The sequence below is a fragment of the Argiope bruennichi genome, chromosome 9 (assembly GCF_947563725.1).
Source record: "Argiope bruennichi chromosome 9, qqArgBrue1.1, whole genome shotgun sequence".
NCBI lineage: Eukaryota > Metazoa > Arthropoda > Arachnida > Araneae > Araneidae > Argiope > Argiope bruennichi.
The window spans coordinates 26,011,904-26,024,196 of NC_079159.1; the positions used below are offsets into that span (position 1 = coordinate 26,011,904).

General features: G+C 31.7%; 2 protein-coding genes across 2 annotated transcripts; both read right to left on the reverse strand.

Moving 5' to 3' along the window:
• Positions 1-3,892: 3,892 nt before the first annotated feature.
• LOC129984907 (uncharacterized) lies at positions 3,893-5,946 on the reverse strand. Its single transcript, XM_056094859.1, has 2 exons — positions 4,354-5,946; positions 3,893-4,210 (listed from the first exon to the last, which is right to left on the reverse strand). The coding sequence occupies exons 1-2, from the start codon at positions 5,944-5,946 to the stop codon at positions 3,893-3,895; spliced, it is 1,911 nt and encodes a 636-aa protein (XP_055950834.1).
• A 267-nt stretch (positions 5,947-6,213) lies between these two features.
• LOC129984908 (uncharacterized) lies at positions 6,214-9,345 on the reverse strand. The gene has a single exon (XM_056094860.1). It carries the CDS (start codon positions 9,343-9,345, stop codon positions 6,214-6,216), a length of 3,132 nt encoding a protein of 1,043 aa, XP_055950835.1.
• Between the last annotated feature and the right edge of the window lie 2,948 nt (positions 9,346-12,293).

The window sequence follows — 12,293 nt, forward strand, 5'->3', positions numbered from 1 at the left end:
TCTAGGTAAAACTACTTCGCCTTACATTATTTCAAAAAAAAAAAAAATGGTTAGGTTTGCATTTCAGAATATGAAAGTTTGAATAATTGATAAATACTAACTTTGAAATTAGCATTTTATGCTTTCCCAGACATATAATTAATTATCAAGTGAAGTTTAAAAATGATAAATAAACATGGATTTTAGAGTTATTTAAGAGCCGAAAATACATTTTTTTTGTATGCTTTAGTGATATATGAAACATGGATGGAAATTTTCTAGTAATACTAATTGTAAAAGTTCTTGATGATGTGAAGAAAGTTTTCATAACAAAAACTGAAAGCAAACTATGATCTTATGGTAATATAAAGCCAAATCTTTTTCGGTTTTCTGCAATATATAAAATATTTTTCTAAATAATTTAATATATTCTCTAACGGTCATAAACGTGCCTTCGTTATTTCATAACGATAATGCATGAGTCTTTTTTTTTTGTTAGACGAAATTTTAAGTCTGAGAAATGTAACTCATAATTAAATAATTTGAATAATAAAATACTCTTACCGCGTTTCGTTTTCGAAAAAGAAAAATCATTAGCCTTTCTGATGCATAAATATTTATAATTAACTTTCAAGTGAAATCATCGTTTTTGTGATTTTAACAGAAGAACAAGAAAATTATTTCTTGAAAATTATTAATTAATACTGCTTGAGAATTCCATATTTTCCTTAATAACTTTTTACCATTATTTAAATAATTAATAATATTCATATAATAACCATACATTTTTATATTAATATTATATTATTAATATAACAATATTTTTCAGTAAAGGTACTGGCAATATTATGCGATAGAAAAACTACTTTTATTGAAATAGTAAAGGATTTGAAGGTAAATGAAATTTTATTCCAAATATAAAGTTTTTAAATACGAAACTATATGATGCATTAAGGACGAAGTTTTACTCATTAAAGTGTCACAATTATTGAAATAAATAAAAAATTGCTACACTAATTTAAAAAATGAGTACGACTTATGATTTATTTGATAATTTAATCATAGATTGGGTGCCTCTAAATTTTTTTAGTATTATTTAAGTCAAGATAGCAAGACAGAAGTATTTTATTGAAAAGTAGCAGAAATATTGTCTCGAAAATCTTCTCGCATATTCTTTAATAAAATTGACATCGTTTCTCCTACCTGCATAAAATATAGGATATTGGATAGCATCATACACATCAAAAATGCTCAGGTTTTTATTTTTAGGGCCATGCACATGACAGGTCTAGTACGTCCTTCTATAATGAAGATAATGGTAAACACATTAGACGTCTTTATAAGCATCGATTTCAATCAAAATTTGTCACTAAACTTCAATAACAGATGCAAGATCAAATTCTGAATTTTATTTATTTAACTAATTACGTCTTTTGAATTAAAACGTTTAAATGTATATTAATGCACAGACAGAAAAAAATCTGACTGCAGGAGAAAGTTCATAATTTGATGTACGAATCTGAACTTTAGGCATTAGAAATATTTATATTTTACTACCCAGCGTTTTATGCAAAAATCTCCAAATTTAGCTACAAAGGCTGAACTCCTTTCAACACACCTTAACTCAAATTACTTTACAGTTATTGTCTTCACAGACATAGCTAATTTGAGGTTTTTTTTAATGGTTTTTAGACTCAGAGAAGTCTTAAAAGCGGATATTCTTCAAAATTTCGAGTTTGAATTAGTTGAATTTTAGGATTGTAATTTTATTGTACTCTTTGTACTTTTCTTCCTACTTCGTATACGAGAAAATAAAATAAAAAAAATAGCATATATCATACAATTTGAGGCTTTCATTTTTTACGTTCACATACATGAAATATGTAATGGAGTGGGATGAGCGAGCATAGAACCAGGGACCTTGTGGTTCGCAGCCCAGTAACATGACCACAATACAAAAGTAATTGCTTGGGTAGCGTAGTTGTTAACTGGCTTATATGCTATTCACTACAGACTCTCCCTCCAGTGAGTCGGAGGTGAGACGAACGATATGACTGTTGATGGTGATGTAGTAGCTGTTGATTCTAATGCGCCTGTACCCATTTGAGTAGCGTCAAGCGTTATGGCGACCGAGTGTGGGTGAGTGGTTGCTGCATCAAGTGAGTCTGACAACTTTGCGTTGCTGCGTCAAGTGAGTCTGACAACTTTGCGTTGCTGCGTCAATCTGACGACTTGGGTTTGCTGTGGGTAGATAGCGCCATAACAGCTGTACGAAGGTTGAAGGTTCATTGGCCGAGGTCACCAATGCGCGGATTGGAATGGGCGAGGATAGAACCAGAGACCTTGTGGCTCGCAGCCCAGTAACATGACCACATTACAAAAGCAATTGCTTGGGTAGCGTAGTTGTTAACTGGCTTATATGCTATTCACTACTAATACATGTAATTTTTTGTTATTGTTAAAAAAATATAAATTCGAGATTATGACGAAATGATACATTTCGGACTAATCCGTAAATTTGAAAACAAAAAAAATTATGAAATATGTCTGTCTGAGAACACAGTAATTCAAAAACGCTTTGTTTACGGATGTATTTTGTATATGAATGAAATACGGTATATGGCCTAAATGGTATCAATTCCTAATCTATTTGCATGAAATTTTGGGAGAAATCCATTTTTAGAAAGTCTATATGTCCGGCTGTCCGATTTTAATGTAAAAGTATAACCATAAAAAAGAGAGCTAAATGAATAAGATTTGATGCAAACATAATTAAATATGAAAACTGCAGATATGTATCAAATTTGAAACTACATTATAAGATTGATTATTTGGCTTTTTTCTTAAAGGAGCATGGAAATGCGATAATCAAAAGCAAGGGCATAAATGTGATAAATTCGGTAAGTCATTTTATAACTACAATTTATGCCAAATTTTAAATCCATTTGACCAGAAGGAAAGTACCTGAAATTACACAATCTATTCTCTGGTACTTGTGTATAAAGTGTTGTATTAATTGTCGGAGATTGTATGCTCATAGTCTTTTTCATAATTATTGTCAACCAATATTATGCAGTTAATAATACGCAAGTTCATTTATTGCAAAGCATACGGGAACATTTTAAGGAGACCTGTAAAATATATCTAAATAAGAATAATTGTATAAGTTATAGTTTGCAAAATATTAGATTTGATATTTTAAATTTATTTTGGTTCCAAGAGAAAAATTATTTATGAATTTCAATGTTTCTTAGGGTAAGAGGAACCAAAATTAACGCTTTTTAAAATGATAAACATTAAATCTAATATAATGTAAATCAAATCAAATGTAATATGATCAAAATCAAATGTAATATGATCAAAATCAAATGTAATATGAAATTATCAAATAAAAATTTTAACTGCATTAATGTAAAAATTTAATTGATGTCTATCATGAAAAATAGATATCTTTGAAAATCTGCAGAGAGTTATTATTGCGGATTTGATGTTCTTTAATTTCTATTGATCAACAAAAAAGAATCCACATACCTTTCTGTTGATCAAAGTTCGAGCCAAAATGTCCGGGATAGAGCTTGCCTACCCTAAAAATATCCAATAACTTCTCCACATGACAAAAGCAGTGAGGTCGTTTTGTTTAACATTTTTTAATCCAGTTTTATAAATTACAAGTACTCCTTCAGGAGTTCTAACAGACAACTGTTAAATTACAAAAAACCCAATATAAATAATAATCCCTTCTGGCGCCACCAGACCGGAAATGAACAGATGCATCATACATATATAAAAAAAACAAATAATAATAAAAAAAAGGAATTACAGGAAACTACGAAAACGAATAAAGTTTGTTCGTTTCCCGTTGCAACACTCCCCACTTTGAGTTTATAAGCTGTTCATAAACTCAAATAAAAGTTCATAGTCTTTGGACAGGTCTCAGCAATCGTCCATAACGGGATCGCCTTGGTTCCAATTTTTCAGTTCCGTCAGGTAAGACAGGATGAGAAGTTTCATTCGGAAGGAGAGGCGAAGAATCCATCGTCGGCTCCATGTCGGTTCCACAGTCAGATTCTTTAGAAGGAAGTGGAAGTCCATCAGGGGGCTCTATCAGGGAAGTCTTCCTATCTAAAGAGATGGGAAAAGTCTCTCGTCTATTAGCACCTGAAATTAGAGGAGAATTAGTATTGTGTTCAACAGGTTTATCATTTTCGCTCACTTCAAGTGGATATAATTTCTGCACAGGACGCAGAAAAGAACCAAACTATTGTCTTTTCCTTGAAACAGTTTCAAAATCCTCCCCAAATTCCAGTTCAATCTTTTGGTATTATCTTCAACCAAAACGATGTCTCCAATACATAAAGCAGTTTCTCTTTTTACCTTTTGTATTTCTCGCAATTGTCCCAAGTATTCCGATCGAAAACGTTTCCTTAGATCCTTTTGGATTCTGTTTCGGTAGGCCAATCTTTTATTAAACTTAGTTTCTTCAATTAGGTCTAAATCAGGCACACCGGTTTCTCTAATATTGTGCAGGAATATTGCTGGAGTAAGGGGTTCCAAATCTTCGGCATCTTCCGAAACATAAGTAAGTGGTCTTGAATTCATTACTCTTTCACAGTCACAAAGAACTGTGTTCATTTCTTCATGATTTAAAGATGTCTTTCTTAAAGTTCTTCTTAAAATGCGCTTCATAAGGCCGATAAGTCTCTCCCAAAATCCTCCCCACCAGGGGGCATTTGGAGGTATAAAAGTCCAAGAAATAGGACTTAGTTCTTCAATATTCTTCAGTTTTTCGAAATCAACTTCCTTCAGTAGACGATGAGCACTTTTCAAATTTGTACCATTATCTGAATAGATGACAGATGGTCGACCTCTTCGTGCAATAAATCTCCTCAAACCTAGTAGGAAATTTTCAGTTGATACTGAAGTTAAAAGTTCGAGGTGGACTGCACGGTAAACCGCGCAAGTTAGGATCAAAATCCAAGCCTTTCTTTCTTCTTTAAGGATGACAGGTCCAGCTAGATCTAATCCAACGATTTCGAAAGTTTCAGCATCTCCCACACGGTCTTGAGGCAATAGGCCCTCCTGAACAAAAACCGGTTTTGCATCAAATCTATTGCAAATAATGCAGGACTTTATAGCTTTTTTAATAGCTTTTCTTGACTTCAAAATCCAGTAATTTTCCCTAAGATGGTACATAAGCATTTGAACTCCAGAATGTCCATGATGTTCGTGTTCATACATTATGAGAGTCATGACAACAGGATGATCGGAAGGAAGAATTATGGGTAGACGAAAATCTCTATGGTCTTCCCTAAAAAATATTCTGGTTTTCACTCTTAGAATTCCCTCAGAGTCTTTGATAACTTGTAAAGATTTTAACCTTTTGTCGTTCTCATCATAAAAGGCTTCTAACTGCACTTGTTTCAGCAAAATACGTTCAGCCTTCTTGATTTCATCATAATTCAATGGACCTACTGTTCTTCGATTTCTCCCATTCTTCAGATTCTTAAGAAACCTTAAAAGCCAAGCTGTAATTCGGACAATTTTAACATACGATGAAAATCGATGATAATACTTTTCCTCAAGTTGTAAAACAGAAGCGGTTACAATAGTCTTCTTCTTTTCTGAATTAACCACTTCCATATTTGGAAAATGAGCAGATTTTGGCCAATCTTCTTTCGACCTTTTGATCCAATCAGGTCCTTCCCACCAATGACTTTTGATGAGGGTCCTCACTGTACATCCTCTCGATGGGAGATCAGCTGGGTTAGAAATACCAGGTACATGTCTCCAATTTTCCACAGAAGATAGTTTTCTTATCTCCTCCACTCTATTAGCAACAAAGGTAGCCCATGGGCCTTCTCTTTTTTTCCAATGTAGAACATCCATTGAATCAGACCAGAAAGTGCTTTCAATATCTTCCAAATGCAAATCTCTCTTTATCGCATCAGCTAACCTTGCTCCGATCATGCAAGATAAAAATTCCAATCTTGGGATAGAAATACCTTTCAAAGGAGCAACCTTTGATCGTGCTTGGATTAATTGGCAAGTCACCTTGCCATCTTTCTCAACTCGAAGAAATGCGCACGTAGCGTAAGCCAATTTTGAAGGGTCGCAAAAGACCTCTAGTGACAAGCTGGCGTCTTTAAGATCGAGGTGTGACCGCCTCCGTGAAATTTCTAATTCTTTCAAGTCTTTAAGTTGACGCTGCCAAATTTCAAATTTTTTCTCGATGTCTTAAGGCAATGGAGAATCCCAAGACGCTTCCATCTTCCAGCACTCTTGCAGAATCAGTTTGGGAATTAGAGTGACAGGGCAGGTGACTCCAATTGGGTCAAAAATTCGATGAGTAATGGAAAGTATTTTTCTTTTCGAAACGGGTCCTTCTTCAAGAACGGGCTCTTTGAAAGAGACGGACAAAGTATCTCTTTCCACATTCCACAAAAGACCAAGAACTTGTACCTCGGGCGAATAGAGATCATGTTGTTCAATGCTTTCCTCCAAAATAGGTGAATGCATGTTACTATGTCTCCAACCACGTAAGTCGAAATTTCCTAATGCCAACAATTCTCTAGAGTCTCGTTGAAAAGACAAGTATTCTTCGAATGTTTCCACACTCGTTACGCAATTGTCAACGTACATAGAGTCTAGTAGCTTTTCAGCTGCAGCTTTCAAATGCTCAGGTGCCCGTTTTAGATGAAAATTTAATACTGCAGCTAGCAGGAAGGGACTGCATGATACTCCAAAGACTACTCGACAATGTCTATAAATAATAACCTTTTCATGATCGCCACCTTCCCACCACAAAAAACGTAGAAAGTTCCTATCGTTTTCGTGTAAAGCGATTTGCAAGAATGCTTTACGAATATCCGATATTACTCCTATCTTTCTTAAACGAAACCTATTCAAGATTGCAGGTATTATTTCAATTAAATTAGGTCCTGGTTCAATGCAAGAGTTCAGAGAACAAAAGTGTCCATGACGAGCGGACCCATCAAATACAGGGCGGATTTTGGTTGTAGAGTTTTCTTTGAACACAGGTCTGTGTGGTAGGTAATGAATTTTCTTATTTTTGTCATGATCATTTTCATTAACCCTTTCAATAATCCCCTCATTTTCCCATTCAAAAAACACTTGCTCATAATCTAATAGTCTACCATTACCTTTTAGAGATCTTACAGTATTTTTCAACCTTCTTTCGGCTAGTTGAAAATTATCACTAAGTTTATCATGTCCATCGATCCAAGGAATGTATACATAATATCTACCATCTTCATTTTGCGAGACCGTATTCTCAAAATGTTTTAAAGTAAGATCTTGCAACTCAAGTTTCGTTTTCTTTTCACTTGGATCCTTAATTCCCAAAGAATCTAATTCCCATAGGTCCGAAATTTTTGTCTGATTTGTAAGCAAAGAATGCACCAGTAATGAATTTTTGGATTCAAAAGTGGATTTAGAGTTCGATTTTCCCATAACAGTCCATCCCAATTTTGTATTTACTGCTGTGAGACCTTTAGATACTTGTTTAATCTCACCCGTAAATAGTTTTCCTATTATGTCCGCTCCTAACAAAATATGAATTTCATCAACGTTTTTATCAAAAATGCAATGCTTGTTATTCACAGTAGAATCACTTATAAAAATATCAAGTTGCTCTAATTTCTTTAAAATACGATGGTCAGTAATTCTAGATATTCCTAAACATATATTCTTCTGATCGTTAACTTCCAAAGTAAAATCAAAAGTTCTATCCAGACTACATAATTTAATAGAATATCTATCATGCACTTCAGTCATTTGTTGACCGCCAAAAAGTCCATGCGTTACCTTGTGTTTTCCTAGGCTCTTCAAACCCAAAGTTTTAGCAATGTATTGCGAAACATAACTCTTCTGACTTCCGGTATCTAAAATTGCCCTTACTAGCCTTTCACAATTACCATTTTTGATGTAAACAACCAAAGTTTGTAAAAAAACTTCTCCTTCACTCTGATTACCTAGATCTGTCGACCCAGTCTGAACCAGATTTTTTCTTTCTATGTGTTGCTGTCTAAAACATAAAAATTTGTGATGTAATCCTGAACAAAATTCACATTTCGTTTTATTTATGGGACAATTCCTACTAAGATGCCGATCTATTTTAAGGCAATTGAAACAGCAACCGTTTCGCAATAAAATATTCTTTCTTTCCTGTAGAGAAAGATCTGTCATCGCACGTCCACAGCTATTCGTAGTATGAGTCATCGATTCACAAAAGACACAGCTATTCTTCGTTTTGTTTCTATTTTCATTGAGAGGAGTCACTAACAGTTCATTAGCAGTAGCAGTAGAGATACCTTTTTGATTTATTCTTTTATTTTCGCGATCATGGGATTTAAACTCCATACGTCGATTACGCAATTCAATACACGATTTATTTGTTTTGTTAATAGACTGCGTTTTTTCTCTGGCAGCTAAGGCATGAGTAATGAAGGATAACAGTTCCTCAATTTTAGAACCTGAATTTTGTTTTTCTGATTTATTGTATTCTAAAAGTAAATCAGCCGGAATAAGTTTCATGATTATTGGACACAAGATACTTCCATATTGTGAGGTTGAAATTCCTAAAGACTCCAAACTTCTCAATTGAACATTACAGTTATCAACAAATTGTCGGAAGGACCGAATGTCGTTAGAATCTTTTAATGGTGGTAAAGATAATATTTTATTCATATGGGCTTGAACCAATACTTCAGTACTTGCAAATCGTTCTTTCAATAATTGAACTGCTTCATCGTACGCAGCTGCTGAAATAGGGAATCCTTCTACGGTATTTAATGCAGATCCTCCAAGATGAGCCTTTAAATAATTAAATTTGTCGACTTTATTTAATGACTCATTGTTATGTACAGCCGTTTCAAAACTGTTCCAAAATGTCAGCCACTTAGAGGCATCATCGCCAAAAAATCTGGCTATATGATATTTGGGGATTTTAATTTTGATACTTTCAACATTCTGGGGAAGAAAGTTTTCTGTTGGAATAGTCGAAGCCGTGTTTTCTACTAATGACGAATTATCCAAGTTTAACTTAACAACATGATTAATTTTCTTTTTAGTGCGGAACAGACAAAGTAAAACTTTATCTCTATATTCTTGCGCCGTTTCAAATTCTTCCTCAAAATTATCTGTATTAAAAAGAGGCTCAAGTTGTTGATCAACTATAGACAATTGTTCGAATTTACAATTAAGAATTTCCGAAAATTCCTCTAACTTTTCAGAATTTAATTGTTCATTAGCCAATTCAGTTTCTAAATCGTTTACAGCTTTCGTTACCGCGGTGCGTAAAGACTTCCGTTTTCGTTTTAACAAATCAAATTGCTGTTGTTCCGACATTTTAAATACTCAAAAAATACTCTTTACTAATCTAAGCATTCAATTTCAATAATAAATTATTCCCCACAATACTTCAATTTTTACACATTTCATCAATTTCAAAAACAAATATTCAAAATTTCAAATAGAAAGCACATTTAAAATTCAGTTTCTATAAATATACAAAAGTATAAATTCACAAGATTTCAAATATTCAAAACTCCTAAATTCAAATTTCATAAAAATTCAAATATTCTAAATTCAAGTTTCATAAAAATTCAAATTTTCTAAAATTCTAAATTCAAGTTTCATAAAAATTCAAATATTCTAAAATTCTAAATTCAAGTTTCATAAAAATTCAAATATTCTAAAATTCTAAATTGAAGTTACATAAAAATTCAGTTTCGTTTCTAAAAATATTCCTGATGCTAGTGTCAGAAATCCAACCATTCATAAATATTTCAAAAGTTCTTTTTATTGCTTCAAGTTGCAAGTAATTCTAAAAGGAAATCTAATTTTCTAAGCACCAAATTCAGTTGGTTAGAAAAAGTTCTAATATTTCAAAATTGAAACCGAAATTGTTCTTGAGTTCTAAAATGTTCTAATTTTCAAATCTAAATAAAGTTCTAAACATGTTCGAAAATGTTCCAATAAATCGAAGTTTCGATTTTCAAATGCTTATTCATAAAATTCTATCAAAAACTTATCACGCTCTGATCCCGGCAGGGATGCCATATTGCGGATTTGATGTTCTTTAATTTCTATTGATCAACAAAAAAGAATCCACATACCTTTCTGTTGATCAAAGTTCGAGCCAAAATGTCCGGGATAGAGCTTGCCTACCCTAAAAATATCCAATAACTTCTCCACATGACAAAAGCAGTGAGGTCGTTTTGTTTAACATTTTTTAATCCAGTTTTATAAATTACAAGTACTCCTTCAGGAGTTCTAACAGACAACTGTTAAATTACAAAAAACCCAATATAAATAATAATCCCTTCTGGCGCCACCAGACCGGAAATGAACAGATGCATCATACATATATAAAAAAAACAAATAATAATAAAAAAAGGAATTACAGGAAACTACGAAAACGAATAAAGTTTGTTCGTTTCCCGTTGCAACAGTTATAATCAACATTTAACAGAAGAATAATGCTTATTTTACAATTTCCAAACGCAGAAATCATACAAAACTAATCTAATCATGAAAAAGATAAACTTTCAAAATCTAATGATGAAAAGATGAAGATTTATAAAGATAAATATCAAATCTTTGAAATGTAATAAGAAATTCGTAAATAAATGTTCCCACTATATTAATGAACAGTAATAAAATTTTATTGATGCTTATTATAAAAAGCAAAAATCTTTGAAAATCTACAGAGTGTTATAATCATCATTTAAAAGAAGAATGATGCTTATTTTACAGCTTCCAAAAGCAGAAGTCATGCAAAACTAATCTAATGATGAAAAAGATAAACATCTAAAATCTAATGATAAAAAGATAAACGTTCAAAAATATAAACATCAAATCTTTGAAATGTAATATGAAATTCTCAAATAAAAATTTCCACTGCATTAATGCATTGTAATAAAATTTTAATGATGTCTATCATGAAAAGCAAAAATATTTGAAAATCTACAGATATTCATCATTCAACAAAAAAAGAATGCTTATTTTACAGTTTCCAAACACATAAATCATTCAAACGTATTGTAATAATGAAGTTATTATTGTAGAATCAACCATTAAATAAATCTCTTAAAATATGCTTATTAATCCTTCAATATCTTGATTTTGCCCTTATCTATTTTTCTAGAACAAATACCCTATTCATCATTACTTGAAAAGAGTACCAATATAAGAAAGATTATGTCTTCTGAAATTGCACATATAACTAAAGCTAGTTTGGAAACCAACGTAAAATGATGCATCTTTTGCAGAAAAATTTCTTGAGGCGTATAAGTATAATTGATTATTTCTCGAGAAAAGATTATTTAAATAAAGAAACCTTTCAAGCTCGTTCAAAAATATGTGATTTTAATATTCCAAAATGAAGTGCGGAATGTTAATATCAATGTTGGAATGGGAAAAAAGGGCTTCGTTTGAACGACAATAGAAAAAAAAGACAGGAAATTAAATGATGTATTGTTTGGACAGTTTGCTGACGAAACTTTTCTACCGAGTTAGTTCCTAAGAAAAGTTAATCCGCTTTGAAATAAAATTGATTCAAAAATAGAATTTTCTTCTGGCCAAATAAAGACAGAATATAAAGGAGACGGTGTGAAGAAAAAGAAAAAAAAATTCTAACCATTGTTCGAATTTTAAGTTCATTCTTTATATTTTCTTTGTAGAAGAAATAAAACTGAATCCATAGATTTGATTTTTAAGTACAGTTTCGGCTGATGTAGAAATATAATCGTGTATTTGTCTATCTTAAATGCAACTAATATAATATATTTATTTTTAATAATATTGGCATTTCTCTTCAAAGACTTTTTTTTAACTTTTGAAATTTTTATGGTCACAGTGACTTTAAAGATTTTACGATAGTTTAAAACAAATATTTTGTTTCATAGACAACTGAAAATATTTAAAATTATTTGTTAAATTGTAAACATTATCAATTTATAAGAATCCGTAGTTTATTGAGAATAACTTTTTTATATTCTAATCAAGTTACTAAAAATGTAGTTCCTAACTAGGACTTCAATCTATGAGAATTTTATATTTAACAACAACAATTACAACAATTTTATGATAAAAGCTATATAAACTTTATTTATATTTTTCATATTTTTACTCAATGGCATTTAAATTCCTCTATTTTATCTTCATATGGTTTCTAAAATTTTGGTTGGTTATTTCTTTATTTTCCCATATATAAAAGATATTTAATTGAAATGCAATAAAATTAGTTTTAGATTTGGATTACTTTGTTAAACTTAATTTATTTTCAAATGCAA